Genomic DNA, 23631 nt, shown 5'->3' with positions numbered 1-23631 from the left:
TTTAAGTCTTGTCTCGATTATATTGTGATCGCAAAATACAAGGATTAAACACACTGGAGGACATGGCAGTAGCCGAGCAAGACTGTAACATCTGGAGGAAAACCGTTGGACAAGTTGACTTATGCAACAAAGTTGCGGGAGGATCTAAGGTCAAAGGTAAGGTTTTGATTTTATTGAATTGTGACCAAGTTAGTGTTTTCCAATCCCCGCTATGTTGTTGACTGGTGTTACTGTTAATGCAGTAAAGCTACAATTAAGACACATGAAAATAATCCTTACCCAGCTTGTCCTGTCCTATATGGGTTTAAGAAATCACTGAAGATCTAACTACAGTTGTACTAAACTTGTTGCCAAAACCTTTTGCAAGTCTTCAAATTGAAAGCAAAGAATCCAGTATATTCTACGGTTGAGATACCCGAATCTAGCATAGTGAGTATAGGAATGTACATCAATTTACCGTTATATGCATTGACTCGTTCCCCAAACATGAGTAGGATTACTGGTGGTCTCACAGCGACGTCTATCATGTCTGATCAGTACTGCAGTGTATTGCAGCTGGTGAACACCGGCAACGTACTTTCAGGTTTTGTATCCAGTTACACTTCTATTCTTCGTTTTTTTCCTAATAGATGAATGCAAATTGGATCTTATTTTTTCCACGTTTACAAGCAAAAACTACTCTCTTCGCATCACAAACACCACGCATTATAGAAAAAAGATGTTTCGTCTTCCACGGCTGTAACGTTAATATAAAAATCAATCTAGATAAAGTGGCTAGTCCTGCCATTCCATTTTGCATAGTAAATTTAGTTGCTCATTGAATGAATCGATCTTGGAATGTACTGATGCTATTTTTGTGACCAACGAAGAAATATATTGTGCCATTTGGAGCAATCAGCTTCGGTCATCTGAGCTTCGGTAGCAACGATCAAAAGCGACCTCTATTAATCATCGTTAGTACTGCTCCAGAAAGTACAAACCACACAGCTCATCTGAGAGTGCTGCAGCAGGGACCACCACCCATGGAATTGCCTATACAGCTTTCACAGCGCACCAACGTTTATTTAGATTGACGTGGGCCGATACGGTGACTACAACAGAATTGTCACGTTCACGAGCTGTCTACTTGTAATGTTTACTTCAACAGCTAGGGGCCCCCACTGACCCTCTTTTTTTTTCAACACTGGCCTTTCAAAATTCAACAAGAAACAAAAAACGCCAATATCTAAACGCGAAAACAGTAAAGCCTGGTATGGAGGCTATTCCATTGTTGTGGGGCGTCCGGTTGGTCCAGACGGATATTGTACAGGCATGGGTTTTGGATCGGAACAGAACATCCTGTCAGATGAACTACAGTCACTACTGCTGGCATGGGACCAACTGTTCCATACATGTATTGTGGTTTGGAACCGTTCGCATTTTGATAGGGGCGAGCTAAATAAGTTTCAGACGGAAGCTATATGTGGCCCCAGCGATGTCACTGAAGGTTGTTTGCGGTGCATCCGTGTACGTAAAGTCAACAACAAAACTATGCACCTTGGCCTTGCCAAGCCGCCAATTGTAATTACAAGGAGTCTGAATGGTTTTGTTAACCGTACGTACAATCTTCAAGCAGATGTATGGCATCGGCTTCTTTTGCACGTCTTTCTAGTGGTGCGTGTTTTTCATTTGTCTTCTTTCTTTTTTGTTCCTCCCTCAAAACGAGCACCACTATAGAAAGACAAACAAATCGCACAAATTTGCAAAAAGCCGAACCAAACAAGCCGAAGCCACACACCCGCTTTGAGATATTAGCGTATACGTACAACTAAAAAAAATGCATTTTGTATTTTGCTCGAATATCGATCTGTAAATGGCCAGTAGCGTTGAGTGGCTGGTCATCGGTCAATAAAGGAACGGGACAGGACCAACAAACACGTTTTAAGGGGGAGTAGTGTTACAGTGCGCCTGAGTGCGGAGTTAATTTTGAACACTTAATAGATTGACCTACATACCAATGGGTTCGGATTCATCCCAGGTACTGGAGAGTTTGACTTGGAGTAAGCAAAATAGACGAGTATACCCGTGGTGAACTTAAGTATAGATCCTAATGTGAAATACACATAATTTTGATGCATGGCCCCATAATACTAGTAGATAGTCATTCACGAACTTGCGTACTCGCGCGATTACAAGGAACACCTATCGGTAATTTGTCAATTGTCACTCTTGCGTATACATGATACTTTAATTTGGGACACTCTGGTTAAATTGAGACGATGTGAAACCGATTTAACTACGCGATGCGCCAGGCCCGATATTTCGTGAGTTCATAACGGAGGGAAAGGTAGAGGACCACATCGCAGAGTTGTGATTTAGCATAGCTAGAAAGATGCGCTTTATTCTGTGACGTTTTCACAACTACGTATACGGTCAGTCCACCAAAGGGTGTCACGATGAACATGATACATGTGAATGATAATTAGATATATGTACCAAAAAATGAGACATGATTTTTCGCTTAGCAACACAGCTAACTATATCAGTGCACTGGAAATTAGATTTCGCATGTACTGTGCGTGCTTCAATTTTGCAGCGGTTGAATTTGATCTGTAGTCGCCAAGCTATTGAAGTTTCCACAGAAATCATAAGTGTTATAAGTGTGTTCATGATGGTGTGATTCTGGTACGATTTTTCCCCTGGATATACATATCATCAAACGACAATGTAGGTGGCCAATTGTGCATAATCAACCGTTTTGGCCTTTCTAATCATCAAACGCCACATTTAACATGACCAAAGGAACGAACATCAAAGTGATGCTGTTTTCTTCTGATCGTGTTATCGAACTACTCTAGCGACGCAGGTGACTATGGAGTGTGAAATGTGCAAAGCAGACCCTTCTGGCGTCTTTAACATGGAAAGAAAAAGGCGCCCAACCCAACAACAAGTTGACAGTTAGCAGTTGAAATCAGAGTTCCACATTTCCATTTATTTCTTCATTCATTAGGTTTACACTGTCTCTTGCCTTTACCTTTAGCGTATAACCTTACAATCTAACTTCAAAAGGAACGAACACCAGGAGCGCAAAAGCAGAACGCCCTCTGTGCGGTTTGAAGTCCTTATTTGCCCTACATCAAGAGGCCGTATCGCACAAGTGGTTGTTGTTGCTACAGGTTGCTAGCCTTGTTGATTTGATCAACTCCGGGACATCGGTTTTTTTTCAAGCTCCTTGTTTTGAGTTTTCCCATCGCTGCCATGGATCGCACCTTTTCGTGTCGCCTTCTTTTAGCCTTGGGCCTCATTTCTTTCGTTTTGGCAGGTAAGCTTTTTTTTCAGGACGCTGTAAAGTGTCTGAATAAAGTATGTTATTACGAGGTAGGGCTGTATCCGGGTTGTGAAATTGAAGTAGTGGGGTGGGGGTGTCGGATGTAGGTCTACAGTAAGGAATACAAATGAGTAGCGCTAGCAAACAGATGCTTCTATAAAACAATAATGCACAAGAAAACGTCATCATATTCATAATAAACGATGTATCCTCCAGGTACCAGTGCCCAGACCAGGTGTTTAGAGGAGAAGGCGGCCGCGGAGGCTGCCGGGCCGATGTTGGTCGGTGTCTTCGCCAAGCAGTGCGCGGAGGACGGGAGCTACGAGACGACCCAGTGCCATGGTTCCACCGGGTACTGCTACTGCGCCCGCCCGGACACCGGAGAGGTGTTTCAGGAGACGGCTTACCGGGCCTGGCAGGGGCCGCAGCACGACTGTGGCTCCTACTGGGGTTAGTACCCTTTCTACGTGTGTGTGTCTACAATTGTGCGAATGCTCTATTATGTGCTCCTTTACAATCAAAATAAACTGAGGGATCACATTTGTTTTTGAGGATGAATGAAGAAAATTGCTGAGATTGATTACAAACGCTTTATCTCAGGGACCCGTGCCCAGACCAGGTGTTTAGAGGAGAAGGCGGTCGCGGAGGCTGGGCCGATGTTGGTCGGTGCCTTCGTCAAGCAGTGCGCGGAGGACGGGAGCTACGAGACGACGCAGTGCCATGGTTCTACCGGGTACTGCTACTGCGCCCGCCCGGACACCGGAGAGGTGTTTCAGGAGACGGCTTACCGGGCCTGGCAGGGGCCGCAGCACGACTGTGGCTCCTACTGGCAGGCCCAGGGGCCACCTCTGACAGATGACCGGCCAACACTGGCCAGCGGGCCCGAGCCGTTCACCATGGATGTCGTCCAGCCCAGGCCAACTAACAGTGAGTAGGAATGATGAGCCTTTATCTTGTTTTGGAGACGCAACTTTCAGGAACAACTTAGAACAGCTAGCTCCCCAAAGTACGTCAATGGGTTCTCGTGTTACCAATTTGGTCGTCCTCGTGATCTTGACTGTGACTGGTATCTAGAACATCTGCCCGTGGAATGAACGCTGGTCACTGAACTCCAGTAATCAGACCCTTACTGGGACGGACATGGCATGAAGTTAGGTATGCCCTCCAATATCTGCTTGGAGCAACTGACCTGTAAAGGACTGACCAGTATGGATTGATCATGAGGTGTGCATGCCCGTAGCCAGGGGGGGTTCGGGGGGTTCGGACGAACCCCCCCATTGGCTTGAAGGTCCACTTTCACAGGCTTGAAGGTCCACTTTTTAATGTTCAAGATTTTTTTCAAGGTGGACTTATTTGTATCACCAGCAATTCCACTGAGGCTAGGATCCTAGAAAAACTTTGTCTCTGATTTTTCCTCTGAAATTCTCTCAAAAACACAGGAAATGCCCTTTCAGAAGGTTCAATTCTTAGAAATTGAAACGCTCAAAGGTCCACTTTTTAACGTCCAAGGGTTTTTTTTTTCAAGGTGGATCTATTTGTATCACCAACGGAGCTGAAATCCTAGAAAAACTGCTAACTTTCTCTCTGATTTCTTCCTTTAAATCCTCTCAAAAACACAGGAAATGCCATATCAGAAGGTTCAAATTTTAAAATTTCCCGGGGGGGCATACCCCCGGACCCCCCTAGGAAGCTCGCGCCTGCGGCGCTCGTCTCGCGCCTACGGCGCTCGCTGGTCCCTTAAAAATCAAAAAGAACCCCCCCATTCAAAATCCTGGCTACGGGCATGGTGTGTGTGTGTGTGCGTGCGTCCGTGCGTGTGTGTGTGTGTGTGTGTGTGTGTGTGTGTGTGTGTGTGTGTGTGTGCGTGTCTGTGTGTGTGTGCGTGTTAGTGAGCGGGTGTTCGCATCTGTACATGTGTGTGTGTGTGGGGGGGGGGGGGTCTTTTGCTTTTTTATGGTGATTCCCCCGTATTTGTATCTTCTTTCCTATAACGTCACTGTTGTCTCTTTTAAAGTTTCTGTACAACTTCACATCTTCCCTTTCTGACTCATCGTTCACAAAGCAAAATGTACCCCCCTCCCCGCCATTCGTGGCCCGTCCCTAACAACATGGCGACTGTGACCTTGTGTAAATGGCCGTCTACTTGTTTATAGTCACATGTGCTACTGGTTGACCTTGGTTTAGAATGAGGTTAACGACCCCTTTGGTTGAGAAAACCGATGTTTTTAAAGATGTTCTGGGAGCAGGTTTAACAGCAAGAACGGGATCTCAACTTATATACCCATTGGGAAAGGAACAGAAATGAAATAAATGTTGTACTCTTTGTATTGGTTCTAAGATGGTAAGCATAATCTAGATGTTGTTGTTTGGTTCAGGGCATGCGCCGAAGCTTGGTTCGGATAAAGAATTCGGTCCATAAACCATATTTAGCTCCAAAATGAGGCCACTACCATGGCACAAGGCTTGTATTTTCAACGGTATTTCAAGGTTGCGATTTTCCTGTGCATGTATGTGTGCGTGCATGTGGAATTTTCTTAGTTCGGTCATACGTCTTTCTCACTGCAGGAAAAGTGGAATATCATTCAATATGCTCACCAGATGGTGATAAATGCGAGGTGCTTATTACATGCTTTAGGCAACCCCCACAAGACTTATCTTGACTTCATCCGGCTACTTTTTGCCTTTAAAATACCATTACCAGACTCACCTTGCAGGTTTAACTGTAATCAGTCGCTTTTTGTAGATCCTATAGCCTACCCTTTGGTTTAGTAGCCCGGTAAAACGTTTAGAACCCTCCAACTAAGGAGGTTTAAATCATTAATCTCCTTGCTCCATGGACCCAACAGGAGCGAACATATGGTAGGATCACCAACTTGAGACCAAGAAACTCAAAAGCTAGGGCCGGGAGCACAGTTTCAAAGCTCTGATTATGGTAATTACTGAACAATTCAAACCGTTACCGGGAAACTAGCTTTGGCAGCCTTCATTTCATTTCGTATTATCTGGACAGTCACTTTATCTGTTGTTTTGATTTCCTTGACGTAAGTCCGTCGGGGACTGACATTGATGGAAAGAAACTAGGATGGGCTCTGAAGGCTACTGCTGAATGATGTTCCACATTTTGCTTTTCAGACGACGTTGTCCCGACATGGGAAGAACAACATATAAACGATTATAATCACAAAAATAACGCTAACTTAATTAAACGAAGCTCCCCCCGGCGTTTTAATTTCGATTGAAAATAAATTCTTGTAGTATTTTTCGTTCATTCAGTTGAAGTATCCCTGCCACCTTTTGGGCCTAGGCGGACAAGCTTTTTTTGATGATGGTACCATGTCGACGCATTGTTGCTTTCCTAATTATCGCCCACCTCCATGTGCCACAGCAGACAGTCTAACTAATTACATCAGCAGGTGGACGATGGACTCGTGTTATTAAATCCACATGATCCCTCCCAGAAAATAACTCCTGCGGATCTGTGCGGGATTATTCTTTTTCAGATGCGTGCTTGACATGATTAGTTGAATTATTTAAATGACAACTATGTAAGGATTTGGAAAGGGTATTTGGGAACACTTGTTGCAATCCGGACAAAGAGCAGTGCGGATTGTTTCAAATCGAAATTTCATAAACTGCACGGATTCTTTTATGAACGGCAGAGACCCGAAACTGTACTGCCTGGAGTTGCCTGTAAATGGCCTAAAATCAAAGATTGTTCGGTCGGTGTAAAACAACAACAAACGCCCACCTGGGTGGGCCGGCCCAACTTCATGTGACCTTTGATGGTGTCATTTAATAAGAGGGTAGAAAGAGAAACATGAAAGAACTAAGAAGAAAAACGTCGACGCCGTCTTTTGCTTCTTTGGTCCATTCGGTGGACTGTAGTTTCTGTCAATTTCGACAATTTTAGACAGATCTCGACGTCGCCTCCTAACTAATCGGATATAGGATAGAGGTTAGCATTTGAAGCTAGCCGAGGTTACAATTCCTTTATTCATGAGGTGAAGGGAGAAAACCTTAAACGGTCCATTCAAATCTGACCTTTCGTCATAAAAGGGTCGCGTAAACTAACTTCTAACCGTGTAAGTGGTGGTGGTCTAGCCTCCACACCAGACTTTGAAGCAGGCGTTTGATATTGTAGTTGTTGTTATTGTAGATTTAACGTGCGTTCTTATTGCACACTGTGTTCCGCTGCCAACAACAACACCAACCACCAGAACAACGTAACTAAGATATATTCGTAAACGGAAAGAAACCACACTATCCAAACGCCAGCTACAGCCAGCGGTAAAGCCTACTACTAGTGGTCACTAGTGGGGGTTAGTGGTGTTGCACAAAACCCCATTCAGGCCCCACAGCTGTCACTGATCTGTCTGGTGAGTGAGCACGTAGTCGTAAGTTCTAGTGCTGTGGTCACAAGCACAGTGAGGTTTTCTCCTAAAACAAGGCCGTGTCGATCTGTGGAACGATGTTTGGCAAGAACGCCGCAGTGCTGGGGATGCTCCTGGCTGGGCTGATGCTGTTGGAAGGTAGGAAGAACGTAGGGAATGTGCCGACCTCGAGCTGTGGCCGCGCCCAGACCATGTGCACCATTCAATAGCCAAGATTTTCTCTTGTAGTGTCCGTAGAATGGTCGTCCGCGGGGCTTGACGCTAGAAGTTGGTTCCTTAGGTCTTCTATAGACCGTTTTCTCGAAATTTCTTCTACTGCGTTCGATTGTTAAGTGTCTTCGGACAGTTCTCTGCTGTCCCGACTTTATCCTTGGCACAGTTGAACTGCCCTGTGCCTGATGACTAATGTTGTTTTCCTGTGCCCGCCTTGCCCCGAGCCACGGGCGTGGTGTCCCATCCGGGCCCTGTATATTCTCCTCCTGTCATCCTGAAAAACAGTAGAAATCGGTAGCATAGGGTGAAGAATTTTGTCGTGGTAGTTAGGATGATTTTGCCTCCTGTGGCAAACCGCCCCGCCCCCCCCCCCTTTTTACCTGGAAGGTATTTTTTTCTGGATGTTTGCTCAAGTAATTGGAAGTAATACTGTCGACGTTGTAGATGAGTGCGTATGAATATCCAGAGCATCGAAAAAATTCCCTTGGGTTTGGAAGTATTTACACTAGAAAGTTGAAGGAACAATGATACAAATCTGTTATCTAAAAGAAATGGCATCCGGTTTCACATCAACCCCTCTGCGATCCTAACAAAGAAAGTATAATCGCAATTCTATGCAGAGTGAAGCCCAAAGTCACGTCAGCGTTTTTGACATGTCTGTTCGCGTCTCACAAGTTCAAGACGCTGGGAAATCATGGAAAAACAAGCCGACGTCATCATGTGACATTTGCCTGACGATATCAGAAACATCTTTCCATGTGAAACATGAGTCACTGAGTCCATTAACAGGCAATTGTGGTGAACAGGCCTTTCTAAGAACTCCAAAGTACATGGTGATTTGATTGACCAGGCTATCAAATGTATCTTCGCGATCCTAACAATGTTATGATCACGAAGATACATTTGATAGCCTGGTCAATGAAATCATCATGTTGACAAATCTAATTGAGTGCGCTGTGGGAAACGAAAATTGATTTATCACGAAAGGTCACGACTGCAGTCCTGCGATACTTCCTGGTAGCGTGTGATATCGGCGGCCGCGGGCATCGGCGATATCGGGTAAAACTGATTGTAAAGTGGGCCCAACTCAACCGGGTTTTGATTTACCGGACGTAAGTTCATCGTTCGTTCAGACCGTTGTAGTGCATGCCTAGTGGCACATGGAGCAGCAGGTTTTCCCAGCTTGCTGTTTCATTTTCCATCCCATCCGAAAGACGGATGCAGTCCCAACCGAGACGTCCTACCCAGGATTGAACTGGGGTCTCCCAGTTAGCAATTTATCGGAATCAGGAGCTCAACTGATGTAGCCTACCTAACCTAAAGAAGAAGGAGAAGAAGACGGTGATGGTTGTTGGGCTATAGAGACATCCCTGAACGCATGTACGATACTTTTATTTGCTGTCATAAAACATTTCAAGTGAAACATACGTCTTTTTGTACGATTTCTAGATCATAATCACGACCGTTTTTTCTCTGATCTATGCATTAATCTAAGTTGTGGTGCTTATGTTGTGTCATGTGTATGTAAATTATGCAAATCAAACTGAAGCTCGTTGCCCTTTTCGGGACCACCAAGGCTCGTTCCTGAAGCCCTTTGTTGTTGTGTCCATCTTTGAACGACCTTTGCTTTAGATCTGCAGTTATGCGTGAAATGTAATTCTCAACGGTGTGTGCGCAGTGGCTGGAGGGACTCTAGCCTCCTTCGCAGACTTTTCGGCTCTGCGGCGTTTATTTTTAGGGGGTGGGGGATCGAGAGCTGATACGCGATTTTTTTTACTCGGGCCAAGGTTCTCAGAGGGAGTTTCGCGGCCCTCCGCGGCATAACTCCATCGGCCGCGAAACTCCTGTTGTCGGCATTTATAGAGAACCTTAGCCCGTGTAAAAAAAAATAGCGTATCAGTGCTCCCCCAAGAAATAAACGCTGCCGCTCCGAGAAGTCTGCAAAGGGGGTTAGTGACTACCATCTGTTCGTTTAGCTTCAAGCTATTAATCTTCAAGCAGATCTTTGGGGGCCCGGAGGTGGTTGTGCGCAGCGGACACATAGATCTTTGGGGTCAGTCACGATTTTGCCCGGAAGGGTCTGCTGGGGTATTACACTGAGTTTAGCGAGTAAGCCGCAGTTACTTTTCTTGCGGTACGAGGTATGACAGAACCGACTTATCTCCGAGTAGCCGACATGAAAATGTTGACCACTGGAAAGATTTACAAAATGCACCCCCCCCCCAAAAAAAAAACACGCGTAAAGCAAACCTATCCCTACATCTGCTTGAAGATTATGAACCGGGTGTTGACAAAAATCTAGGACGCCCTTGCTTGGAGGCAGGCTTCCCTGGTTGGTGAAGGGAAATTATGGAACTCAGGCTAACTTCTCCGCCACAAGACAGCTGGATTTGTATGGCACGTCTGAACGTCCACGACTGTTTTAAGAATGTCCTTAATTTGGTGTCGTGTACCCGTCGTACGACAGGTTATAGATCATGGGAAGACAGACCATTTGACGGTGTAGCCGCTCTAGGTCAGATCAACATTGCTTAGAAAATTCATATTTCTGACCTTTTTTCTTCGCACAGGTAAAAAGAAAATAATACATACATATAACTAATTAGAATACATAGTGCTGGGGAAAGTTGAGACCAGGCAATATGATCTATAAGATTCCTTCCCCATTTTTCTTAAACAAGATGATTTACAATAATGAATTAAAGTGCAGAAACAAGAGAATAATTAACAACTTAATATCATAACAACTAACCAATCAATAACTAATGATAATACAAGATATTAACGAAAGTAAAGTATTATCCAATCGATACATGTGTTATTGGCCCGAGCTAGGGCACGCCCATCCTATTACCTCTCTCCTACCCCGGTGGTCCACCATGAGGCTCAAGTGCACGATTTTACTACCGGAAGATCTGCTTGGAGATATGAAACCTTCTACCAGTATTACGCAATTTCCGCTTGCTATTTGAGTTGCGAGATTCGACAATAGTACCGATAGACGCTGGCAAAACTCACACGGTGTGCCTGTTGAATTTTAAATTTGTTGCCAAAACTCTAGCTTTTCTGTCAGCGCGCCAAAGTAGCTAAATAGGCGGATTAACCAGCTGAACTGCAGACCAATTACTGTAGAACTCGGTATCAGCCACGCAGGTTCTCGTAACCCCACAGAAAATGTACGGCTTTGGCTGTTGTTCGGCTTGTTGTCCTTTTTTCTACGTTCTTTTCTAGTTGTTTTGTACGTAAATTACTAGCTAGTAGGGACGAAACGCAACACAATTGAAGCCGTTCAAGCCGTTGCGTTGAGAAAATATACTGAAAACGCTAACGTTTTGAAGAGTCTTGAATAGCTGCAAGGTTGCCTGTGTTACAAATGCTATCGCTGTCAGGGGCTGATTGGACCCAGTCCTGATTGGACCAGTGGAAAGGCTGCTAGAATCAGGCCAACCGCAAGGGACAGTGTGTAATCTCCAAGCAGATCTATCGGTGGCAATGACAGTGTCCATCTGGCAAAAGCAATATTATTGGCCACTCGACTGCTTTTGTCAGTTGGATACTGTCATTGCCACTGATAGATCTGCTCGGAGATTACAGTCTGTGGACACAGATAATACTTATAGCGTGCATGATTAGGCTAGCTGGGACAATGATTGATTTTAGGAAAATCTCTAAGCAGATAGTCGGAGATTAATACGTCTAACAGAGTCCCCAGAGTGTTTCACTGAGTTTTATTTGAACGCCAACGCGGGAAACAATTCCAGTAGCGTGACAGCTTCTCATCACCATACCGTCTTACCGTTTATATATCAATCTGAAAGCCGATCTTCGGGGGGCAAGTCGCAACGGTTTCTGTCTGGCCTCCTCTGGATGTGATATCTTAGGGACCAATCAGAAACTATTGCGATTTTACCCCCGAAGATCTGCTTGATAATTGGATATTTTTACCGGTTACTTTATCATATTATTCTGAATACACAGGAAATTAGTTCCTGGGCACCCCCCTACGCTATTAGATTGCCTCACACACAGCAATTGTTCTGAGCGGACCCGTTCTGAGGACGAGGCAGCTACATGTCCTAAATCCTAAATAGCTGTTTATAAGTGCGACCTCCCGTGTGTGCATACAGAAAACGCACTGTGTCTGCGCGCGTGTCTAGTCTGTATACTAGTAACGCAAACTCCAGCTGTCCGGGGGTTTTATGTTACGGGTGGCTGCTATAAGCGCGATTAAATCAGGCTATAGCTAGGTCTTATTCCTTCTTATTCCTTCTTCCTTCTTCTCGTGACGAACTCTCGTGGCGGTATCCGAAAGAACCAGGGAATAACACCGCCCTTCGGCTTATCTCGTGTGTGTGTAAAAAGAAAAGTACGTCCCGAACTTTTTCTAGTGTAAATCGGGTCAAACAACATAACCATCTCATTCAGCAAGTTTAACCAGTACTGTCTCCTGAAACCTGTTGTGAATGTCGTGCACAGTAATCTTCAAGATCTTCCGGGGCGAAATTGTGGCGGTTCTTGGCTGCTGGTCAAGATATGATCACTGTCTCAGCCTGGGTGCAATTTCTACTACTGTAGATGCATTTAAGTTCGCGTGTTTTTTATTTCGCGGTAGGCAGAAAATGGCGTGTTTTAGGTGGTTTTAAGTTCGCGTTTGAAACAATAGTGTCGTGAATACATTACTCTAACAATAGTAGTGCTACAGTCATAGATGGGCAAAAAGTTTCGCGGTGGTTTTAAGTTCGCGGTGAAAGTTCCCCGCGAAAACCGCGAACATAAAACCACCGCGAACATTTTTGCATTTACACTTCCCAGCAACCTATGGGGCCTGGTAGAGGTTACGTTACATCTGCTTGTGTACTAGCTCACCAACACATACCGCTGCTAGTCCACAAACGAATGACTGTAAGAATGCCATTGAGGTATCGGTGGAAATTTGTCATAATGGTTCTACTTTATGGATTACTATCATAGTGACGTGCTTTACGAGTTGGCAATGATGAATTACATTTAGTTCGAAGACGGTGTACTTTGTCTCTGGGGCACCCGGTGTAATTCCTTATACCACGACTCGAGTGCAGACGCAAACGAATGTTTACATGTAACATCGAACAATCAGTGTGTGCTGTGTCAGTCTGTCATTCTCAAGTCTGTGGGGCATTATGGATCCAAATAAGGTCCCGACCGGGCTCGAGGCGGCCTTTTTCACCGTCAAAATATAAACAGACTGCTAGTTGCATGAGCCATGACGGCGAACCGGCGCCGATGGATACAAGCCACGAAACATACTCTCCAAGCAGAGGTTTGGCTCCGGCCGGTTTTTGACGTATTTTAGGCGATTTTGTCGGGCATTCTACGGCTCTATGGCTTGGCGACATAAAGAAAACGGGACAAATTAGAAAGCCTGACAAAAAAGCCTTAAACTCGTCAAAAACCAGCCGGAGCCAACCTTTGCTTGGAGACTAACGAAACATTGAATATCAAGTACAGTAGTAACGTTAGCCCTGGGGCTCAGTGAAGCAGACAGGCCTTATCTCCAAGCAGATGTGTGGTTCCGGCTTGGTTCGCGATCGCGGTGACAGTATCGGAAGGAAACGAAATTTGAGAGGAAAGTATAGTATCACTATTCACCTTATCACTATGGTGCACTGGTGTTCTTTCTGCCAAGCGTGTTGCCCTCGATATTGAAAAATTTATCTGTATGGAATGTTAGCATATTGCAAATAGATTTTGTGTATGATATCCACATTTCCACCTGTTCACACAGCGCACTCTTAGTCTTTTATAATATATTGACCTTTCGGTTACTGAATATCTTAAATGTAGTGAAAAGCTTGCCTCTGTTGCAGACTCCCTCCCTAGCCCTCCGGCTGTTTTACATGTAAGTTGCCGTTTTCTTATATTACATTTTCTTCTTCTTGTTGCTGGCCGGGTGATAAGAAAACGGTTAACTTATAAGAAAACAGCCGGAGGGAGTCAGCAAGGGAGGCTAGTGAGAAGCGAAGTCGACCCTCCCGAATTCACCGAAGAGCGTAGTCGGGACCCCCATGCAGATCCTCTGTAGGAATATTGATAGATGACCCAATTGAACCCTGGCTGTTTCAATTGACACACCAGGAAGCTTGTTTTCCCAGTGTCTGAAAAAAAAAGAGATTTATAATCACATTTTGTGTTTTGTAAGCAAGCAAGTAAGCAATAAAAGAAACAATTCCTCACGATATAACATTAAAACTGTAGATTTATGCAGAGGGTCAGAAGCTTTGAATTAAGGCGAACCGGGACGTATTTTCTGAAATGTCTAAGGTCGAATTTCAAGTCGCACTTTGTATTCTTTTTAGCGTTGTTAGTGGACCACAGACCTTGGCGGCCACCCGCCCCGAAAGGGAAGTCAGGGCCGTCCAAAAGAAGCAGTGGCGCCGGCTTTAATAAAGCAAGGTCACGCGCTTTTATCCAGAGGATCAGCCCTTCCCTACAACCTCATGGGTCCCCTGTACGATCCAGCCGATCTATTCGGACGGGAGCGATGTGATTTGATTATTCTAGTTTCATTGCTTTGAATATAGAAATATGACTGAACTAATAAAACAGGATTCCTTCTTTACATGCCTCCTGTTCAAACGAATAAAATGTCTTTCTGCACTATCTTTTGGAAAACAAATCATTCGATAGTCCAAGGACATTATGTCCTTGGATAGTCTACTTTTAGTATCATAACAACGTGTCAAACAATGTCAGCTCCGTGTGGAATGTAGGTCAAAGGTCACGGGTCACATCAATGTGACTAGGTCAGCACAAAATTACGACCGGTTACAAAGTGCTAAGGACAGGTCAATAAACCTGAGCTGATGGCTTTTACGTGTCGTTGACAGGCCCGCCGGTTTCCAAGAATGGCCTGGCAAATACTGTAACAAGACACATTTTCGGTGAGATTTTATTTCGCGGAAGGGAGAAAATCTGGTTTTCGCGGTGGTTGTAATTACTTTCGCGGTTGAAACAAGAGGTTAGGTGGGCAGGAGACAGAATAAAAGTTAGCGGAGGTTTTAAGTTCGCGCGAAAACCACGAAAATAAAATCACCGCGAATATTTCCGCTTTTACAGTTATATGGTCTGTCGAACAGTTACTAGCCTCCAATCCAGGCTGGTCGGATATGTCGGCAGGTGCAACACACGGGTTTCCTTGTCTTTAACTTTACCAGACCTCTTGGGCCTCTCTATGGACTGAAAAAATGCCCATTTCGCCCCATCACATTGCATTGAATGACAATACGTTTTAACAAGACTTGCCAGGAGAAATGCTACATGTGTCTCAACGGTTACCTGTTGACTTAAACTCATCAGGGAAGGTGACAAAGCCAAGACCTTGTTTACGAAGATGTGACACATGTACACACCGTGTCAGTAGATCGATTGAGTGTGTACTTTTCTGTATATATATAAGTAACATATCCACGACAATGTTTATTTTTTCGAGTTGCGCTGAAATTTAAAAGAAAAGCGGTTGGCCACGACGTTTAACTCAAAGTGTGCTTAGCGCATATAATACCGGTAGTAGATGTGTATCTGTGCATCTAGGGCTTTAGATTATGAATAAGTGACAAGATATACCATGTTGAAAAACAGAAATAGAAATGATCAGAATGAAAAAAAAATATTTTCAACTTCAAAATGCGAACAAGTAACAGCTACGCCTACGTATCTGTAACCTAATTTTGTCCTGGGGATTTTCGGATTCGGGGCATTCCTTTCTGGAGTGGTCTCTCGATAAACAAAGATCAACTTCGCTGTCCGTTGCCATGGACTTTAGGCGACTACTTACAGGTCTTGGCAAGTAACGGCTGGCTGAAATCTGCCCAGATGTAGGGAGATGATGCATTAAAAGGGAACTAAGTATAGAAACTAAAGGTTTATAATCTCCCCCTCTCCAAAGTGTATAGTGGCTTTTGGGGGGGAAATCACTTTAGTCGTTTGCTTAAGTCTTGAAAATGTATATTTATTCCCAATGCCGGAGGGTACAAACTGTCTACTGATTCGAGTAATTGGAAACAATTGCTGCCTACGCAACTTAGTTGCACTGGCTGTAGCGGGTCTGTCTAACGACGCATTGTAGTTCTTAACAAAATGCAAGGTGGCGCTATTTCACGGTGATTCACGGTGAAGCTGAATACTTTTCCCAGCAGATGTTAGGATCCGGCTCATACTCGATGTTTACGTCCGTCTTTGCAACATTTAGTACTCCTAGCTAGGAAGAAGCGAACCTTTAGAAAGTGAAATGCTAGAAAAAAGTACCAAATGTTGCAAAAGCAGACGTAAAACACTGTGAATGAGCCGGATTCTTACATCTGCTCGGAGATTAACGCAACTTCATATGTGTATCTTTTATTCTCGACAACAGTGTTGTTTCTTCTCCGCGTTAAGTCTGTCAATCTTTTTCATGTTACATGTACTTGCAATTAGCCTGCGGGCAAGAATTTGCGATAAACTTTCAATTATATCCGCTACAGTACCATCTCCAGCCGCTGGGAGTCTGGACGACATCCTGAACTGTGCTGAGGAGATCACCAACTGCACGGCGCCCGCCCTCCAGACCATCACTCGGATCTTCGCCCCGGGAGCGCCTCAGCCTGGCGAGGCGGAGCTCAAGCAGCTCTGCATGTGAGTGGGGATGGAGACGCGCCTTTGTTTTAAATAGATCCCTGGCTGAAGAAATCTTAGAAATTTGCCAGACTAGGTGAATAATTTGCAATGATCATGAGTTATCTGCGGTGTCTGTGGTGAGTTTGTGATTTGGTACTGATCTAGATCTGTAGCCTTTAAATCAGGCTCCGGGCGACGTTATTGTACGTCCGTGATAGCCTCTACCAGGCTCCAGACGTGGCTGGAAAGAGTAGAAATCGGCCAGATAGACAGACAACATACTAGAGGAGTTGGCCAGCCGATATCGATAAATACAGTTAGCCCACCCCTTTTGGTATATCTTGTCTATTTGGCCGATTTTCACTCTTTCAGCCTCGTCTGAAGCCTAGTAGAGGCTATGTCTGTGATGCTGTAAGCGAAGCTTGTTTTCCACTCGTTCGCATCGACGGGTGCCGCCATCTTGGGATTCTGGCATCTTACTGTCGTCTATTAGCCTAAGTGTCATCCTAGCTTACCGGGGCTCCCATAGTATTACAGAACCACAATACAACTTCCTGACATCAATAATAGCGCTAAACAACAACATATGATGTTCACCTCTGCACATTATGTCACCTATTTACAAATTTTGGCCATAGTAAATTACACTAAAACGCGAACCTGTCCCAGTGACCGCATTTGCTAGCAAAAATGCATATTTCTCTGTTTTTCTCCATCATCTTTGAAGCTAGGTGCGCATTGTGTAATGCTTTATTTGTGTCTGCTACAGGCTGTACCCGCAGATGGACACCTGTGTGAAGGAGGCCTCCCGGACCATGGAGTGCCTGGCCACGGGACAGGATCAGTATGCACAGTACAAGGAACAGGCCTGTAAGTCTTGTTTGTCTACTGTATTTCCTCCGGTTTGTTTTCATTTTACTGCTGTTTTTTCCAAGATGGACGTTGTCTTCTAGGCTCTTTCGTGTGATTATTGTCCATAACAACACTAACTATAATGCTATTGTATAAAGTAATGAAATTACTTCCGCTTTCACAGCTGCCGAGCCGCCAGAGGTTTGTGCTGAATACGCCAACGTGGCCGGTAGGTGTCGCCTCTGCATGGACGTCCTGTTCGGCGCTCTGCTGACCGTCATGTTGGTGGGCTGGAGGGGTTGATCGGAGCAGCGTCCTTTGCGACTTTCATCTTCTTTAACCCACCTTACTCAGCAGCTTAGAAAGAGACGGACGAAGAATCAACAGCAATCACTTCTTTTGTGACAAACGTAACTCTGATCCATCAGAACACTATCAAACTTGCCGAAATGTCGGCCCTCTTTGCGGCCTTCCTCAGGGTAAAAGACCCACTGATTAGTATGGTCACGTGACTTAAGGAAGGGTCAAAGGTGCCTGAAAGCGTATACCGTCCCCCGCCCCTTTCGAGCTATGGTCGGCGGGCCATATTGTAGATTTTGCGGTTTTATCTTCCGTGTGGCCGAGTGATTCAAATTTTAGTTCGATACAATGGTATCTATCAAAAGTAACAATATTAGCGTGCGTGATAATTCTTCAGTTTTGCTTTTGTTTTTAGACGGGATGTTGTTCTATTTTGTTGGTAGTTGAAGAGTACCAATATTTAATTATGTAACAATCAGCTTGCAATTGGATAGTCAAATATCCAACAACGCATGTTAAGGATCAGACATATGTACATGAGAAATAAGTGAGGAAACACCGAAACATTAGAGTATTGTTAAAGTAAGAATAGCTATGCTAACGTTTGAAGGAATATTATATTCTTTTTGTTGCTGTTCTTGACAATGATGTGTCGTCAGTTTAAGTTGCAATGATTACTCTACGTAAAACAGCTCAGCACTGGACAGCTCGGATGTTCTTTCATGGTTTTGCCTATTAAAGCTTGACAGCTGTTGCTAAACAAAAGTCTGAACTGCTCACTATTTATTATTGACATGTTTCTTGACACACACGCACAATAGCCTATTGGGCCTAATCTCCAATCAGAAGTCCATGTAGGATACAGTTTAGCATCTTTTGCGGATTTTTGTACGTCTTTCTAGTGATCTCAACCACAAAAAACAAGAGTTCCAAGATCTCACGCCTGCGGGTGTGTCGTGTTTAATTGTAGTTCATTGATTATGCAAAAAAGGTTTTGATTAATATAGCACCATTCTGGCACCATTTTTATTCATTATCCTTATTGACTACCTTCTGAGGAGGGCCACAAAGGACATTGACTCGGGGATAGTGACGCACCCAAGGGCATCCAGACGACATCCAGCAAAGCAGCTTAACGATCTGGACTTTGCAGATGATATTGCCCTTCTAGAATCCACAAGAACAAGATCACAGGAACAACTGACTAAAACTGCCACAGCTGCTGCTGAGTTAGATCTTACCATCAGTGTGCTTAAAACAGAATATATGTGCTACAATGTTGACCCGGGTCAGCCTCTTCTCGTGTACGGAGAACCCATCAAACAGGTCCAAGATTTTAGATACCTTGGCTCAATGATGGCCTCAAGTAGCAATGACCTCAGGAGACGTAGAGCACTAGCATGGGGCGTTTTCTGGAAATTGGAACACCTTTGGAAGAGTGATTACATTCCAATCTCCACCAAGGTGAAACTTTTTCAGGCTACATGTGTAACAGTGCTTACCTATGGGTGTGAGACATGGGTAATCACCAAGGTCATGGAGGACAGAATCAACTCCTTCGCTACCTCATGCTACCGAGTTATGCTGAGCATCAAAAGAATTGACCGGGTAGCTAACAACAGCATTTATGTAATGACCAAAACAAGTCCTCTGATAGAACATGTGAGACGGAGGCAGTTAAGTTTTCTCGGCCACATACTACGTATGCCTGACGATGAACCTGCCAGGATATATGCTCTGTATGCTCCATCGCATGGCAAACGCAGACGCGGTCGTCAACCCACCTCCTACTTCAACTACATCCAGCAGCTCCTGGGGGACCACAACAAACAACTTACACCAAAACAGATTGCCGACATGGCCAACAACAAGAGGGACTGGGCGAAGCTCACAGTCGTCTGCGCCGCAGTCGACCGATGATGATGATGATGAATATAGCATGTTTCCACCGAACACTTCCTGTCACTCGACGGTGAAAGTGACCAGCATATGAAAAATCATATCACGACGAAAACAGAGACAAACAGACCAAAAACAATACCTCCCCGTGAATTTAGTAGCCTCTTCCATTGATCCCATGACCTGTCATGTCTGATACTTCCAGTCACTCGGCAAGTCTGACCTTTGCGATGACTCTTCCCACTCAAGTTCTTGCCTTTCTACTGACAGTGTATTCGAATAACTACGGACACGCAAGATCAGAACAAATAGACACAGCGAAAACATAGCCTCAGTGCACGGAGTAACACTCCCCCCCCCCCCCAAAAAAAAAGACGCGGACCACTAGAAAGACGTACGTGTGTTTTGCACGTAAGCTTTTCATATGTGTTTCTGTAGGCGCCACGAACAAGGAAGACGCATTCCGATGGAGAAACGAACAAAATGCCGCAAAAAAAGACGGCCAAACCGTATAGGAGACGTACATCCATTGAGTGTCAACTCGTATCGCCAAACTTAGAAAGCGGTCTACAATATGAAACAAAAAGTTAAAATAGGGTTATCTATATATATATATTGGTTGTTGAGTTCTTCAGATGGCTTGAACCGGGCGTTTGGTACATTCATGGATTTAGAGCAACAGCAAAGATCACGAGCGCCACCTGTCATGTAAGCACAGAATAGCAGTATCTAGGGCAGACCGGCTGACGTACCCGACCTGCGTCTTCTTACCCAGGGTCCAATTTTGCCAGGCATTCGGTGTTTAAAGCCTTTTGGATGAAAAATAACCAAAAAAAACAGGCAAGCAAAATCAACGAATGAAACCAGCATTTAAACAACAACAACAAACGTACTATTTAAGTGTGTAGATTTGTACCACAATTCCATAAATGACGGTAAAACTAGTTGTAAGCTAATACATTTCTTACCAAAAACCTTCAAACCATAGAGGTGGCCCGTAGTTATATATAATTAGTACTGAGGACGAAATGACCAGCATGTGAGGGACATATTCATGTAAACCCACCCCTCCTGTACTGACAGTAATGGTATGACCCACTTCATGTTTCTCCCATCGCCCTGTAGCACTATCACTAGTATCAGTGCTATTCTGACATCCGTACCGACCGGACGAGCATCCGTCATGCCCCAATCCACCAGTTCCGTGCTCTCCTCTCTCTTCAACTTCTTCCTTCTGCTCGCCTCGGTACAGCAAAGAACTTTTGCCGTCCTGGTGCCGTCAGAAGTGCGAATCGGTGAGTTGGATATGGAGCTCTTCTTACTAGTATATAGGTAGAACATCGGCGACAAGAATATTTGTGGACTATGGTTCGTATCTCGAAGCGTAAATGATACTGATATGGGATGTTCAGATTGTGTGTTTGATGACTTTTCCGTCCGCGTATCCGTATTTCTGTGTTATGTGACAATTTTCTGGTGTCTTATTCATATACACAATTAGCAACTCAACAGAAAAAGCAAGTATGTGGACCAGTTTGTACGGTTAAGCCCTTGTTTATGTAAGTCCTGGTGGGAGAACACTAGATCTCCCTCGTAAATAATACATGTTCTATCGGTTGTTCTTGTCTTATTTGATTAGACATATCATTCACTTTACGACATGCCAACGTTCTTCTTCTTCTTACGTCCTTTTTCGCAAGTTATATATTCAATTTCCCTAATTTCTGTTTGAATTTAAACGTCCTGAGTGAGCATGCATGCTGCTGTCCAACAACCAAGTAAACAGTGAGTTAAGACAAGGAAAACAGCGCCTTAACTAAAGAGTGGCGTGGCGACCATAGCGAAACGAAGTAAGTCGAAAGCAACATACAAACGGTTGATGTATTTTCTTCAAAAATTAAATTTCATTTTCAGTCCAATTCCTTATTACTATATAATGTACAAAGGTATGTTGAGCGTGAGTATAAGTCGTAAGGAAACTGAAGTGTTGGTTAGAAAACGCTTTTCAAGAAAGATTTTCACCTCCGATACAACTAGCCTTTATAAAATGGATTGCAAAGGTGGTTTGCTTTGCCTTGCACCAGAGTAATATCTGTGTTTTCCATGAGCAAGGAGCGCCGACCGTCCCTATGCCCAATGCTGTCTTCTGGGACTTTCAAATTAATCTCCAAGTAGATCTATCGGTGACAATGACAGTATCCAACTGTCAAAAGCAACATTATTGGCCAATAATGCTGCTTTTTGCCATTTGGATACTGTCATTGCGACCGATAGATCTGCTTGGAGATTATTTCGAATGTGTACGTTAGACTATCGACTAGTCTAGTCTTGAGAAACTTTAAGCTTACGGTGTGTTATACGTTAGTTAGGTCGAGTGCGCAGACATCCCTGATTGGTCTATAGCTCTTAATCATAGCGTTTTGGTACAGTTTTATGGGTCCATTGAACCTTATGATACTTAGTGGCATTATGATGTCTATAGCCACTAACGTCTACAGCAGATAATAAGTATAACAGGCGTGATGAGGTATTAATTGAAGAATGACCTCTAGGGCATCTTACATACCTACATGTACGTTATGTAAAACAAGTGACAAGTGAGTTTTAAGAAAATACGAGACCAAAATTAGACTCTCTTAATTTGTACGATCATCACCGTATAATCGGCCTCATATCAGGTATACTTGGTGTATTTGTATCCTTTAACAACACGTATCAAAACGATGACACAGGAGGATTTTCGCAAGTCTTGTCCCTTTTTGTATTCAAGTGGGACGCCTTAGGCCTGTTTCGCTTTCATACAAGTGGTCGGGGATCAGTTGCCATGGAAACGGATTCGCTTGCCCCGAGGATAGATGTCATAGGTCAGCGCCGGATGATCCCCGCATGTTAGCGGACAATAGGAGAGGACAGTGGAGCAATTTGCTGGATGTAGCGACCTGTTGTCGTACATTGTGTTGTGTCGACGCGGATACACTTACACTTGTGATGATACAATGTGTGACGCCATAGATCTATAGCCTGGAATTTATACATCGATTGAAACGGAGAGAGGGGTGCATCTTTGAGAGAGTTGTTTCTCAGGTAAACGAGGCAGACAGAAAATGTTTCAAACATCTACTAGACGTTTCCAAACTCAATTGTAGATCCTTCCTAGTTGGTTCATGTTTTGAAAAGATCTCAATGTTTTTTTTATGGATCCAAGATGTTTAGAAAAATCAAGACGCATTGAAAAAATCCAAAGATTTTTCAAAATAATCTTGACATAAATGTTGTAAAATTTCTTTCCAAGTCTTCCTAACCCTGTCTCCTTTCTGGATTCCAACAAGATCTTTTTATCCGGCACCTCGAGCAAAAGTAATTATACGAAAGACAGGGCGACAGCGAAAGACAAAAGCATGGCGGATCTAAGGTGTTGGAAAAGTGGAACAAACGTCTTCATGCCACCCGGACGGGACGCGTGTAGTCCTCTCCTTTGTTCGGGACTTTTCTTGGTCTTTGTCTTGTAAGGCTAGTCGTACCCGTTGCTAAATTTTCGACAATTAAGGTGTTCTTAAGGATTACGGACGATGCCAGGAAGAAAGGCGATACAAATGAAGGTTAATCTTTCCTTAAAGAACTGGTGACGCAAGAAACCGATATCAGAAATCTAAAAAGGAGTTACGCGGAGGTGTGTTTGTGACGCTGCAGTTTGTACTGAATTGTACTTACGGAAGCAGTTTTAGATTGTAATTGTGTAATTTTGTTTTGTCGTTTCCGATCTTCAGTCGCGTGCAAGTAAGAGTTATCCTCCCTATGAAACTAATTAAACCGTCATAAATTCCTCCCCCCAGCGATTCCTCCTGGTTAACTTCCAACCATGTCTGTTCCTTGTACCGTAAGTCTTGCGCCTGTGACATCCTTAATCATAACAACCTAGTTACGGAACATGTCATTAGAGGTGTAATTGGAAAAAAAGGCTAGCGTCAACCACAGTGCGGGAAATAAAGATATCCTTACCTTGATCAAGGACATGGACTTGAGGAAGGTAAAAACGCA

The 23631-nt window shown here is 44.1% G+C and overlaps 2 protein-coding genes across 4 annotated transcripts in view; both read left to right on the top strand.

Annotated features, from left to right (window-relative positions):
* The first annotated feature begins 49 nt into the window (after positions 1-49).
* Positions 50-18459, top strand: LOC136436654 (SPARC-related modular calcium-binding protein 2-like). Of its 2 annotated transcripts, none has more exons than XM_066430818.1 (6): positions 50-156; positions 3524-3757; positions 3908-4234; positions 16410-16560; positions 17312-17412; positions 17579-18459. In XM_066430818.1, the coding sequence occupies exons 1-6, from the start codon at positions 63-65 to the stop codon at positions 17695-17697; spliced, it is 1026 nt and encodes a 341-aa protein (XP_066286915.1). In that variant the 5' UTR covers positions 50-62; the 3' UTR covers positions 17698-18459. The 2 variants fall into 2 exon arrangements, with proteins under 2 accessions (XP_066286915.1, XP_066286916.1); XM_066430819.1 differs by lacking the exon at positions 50-156 and adding an exon at positions 3172-3301.
* A 2255-nt stretch (positions 18460-20714) lies between these two features.
* Positions 20715-23631, top strand: part of LOC136436647 (glutamate receptor ionotropic, kainate 2-like) — a 38637-nt gene continuing 35720 nt past the window's right edge. Inside the window, exon 1 of one of the 2 annotated variants that reach the window (XM_066430808.1) lies at positions 20715-20888. In XM_066430808.1, coding sequence (XP_066286905.1) covers positions 20777-20888 — 112 coding nt within the window. In that variant the 5' untranslated portion in view covers positions 20715-20776. The remainder of the gene's footprint in view (positions 20889-23631) is intronic. The other variant, XM_066430806.1, reaches the window with a different exon arrangement.

Source organism: Branchiostoma lanceolatum, chromosome 6 (genome assembly GCF_035083965.1).
Source record: "Branchiostoma lanceolatum isolate klBraLanc5 chromosome 6, klBraLanc5.hap2, whole genome shotgun sequence".
Classification (NCBI taxonomy): domain Eukaryota; kingdom Metazoa; phylum Chordata; class Leptocardii; order Amphioxiformes; family Branchiostomatidae; genus Branchiostoma; species Branchiostoma lanceolatum.
The sequence above is the reverse complement of the archived record's forward strand: the minus strand, read 5'-3'. Positions and strand labels throughout refer to the sequence as shown.

Excerpts from the sequence above, each read along its gene's own strand:
- LOC136436654 (XM_066430818.1), top strand. The coding sequence starts at position 63 with ATGGCAGTAGCCGAGCAAGACTGTAACATCTGGAGGAAAACCGTTGGA. Across the intron at positions 3,758-3,907 it reads CGACTGTGGCTCCTACTGGG|GGACCCGTGCCCAGACCAGG; the intron begins GTTAGTACCCTT and ends GCTTTATCTCAG. Across the intron at positions 17,413-17,578 it reads ACAGTACAAGGAACAGGCCT|CTGCCGAGCCGCCAGAGGTT; the intron begins GTAAGTCTTGTT and ends CCGCTTTCACAG.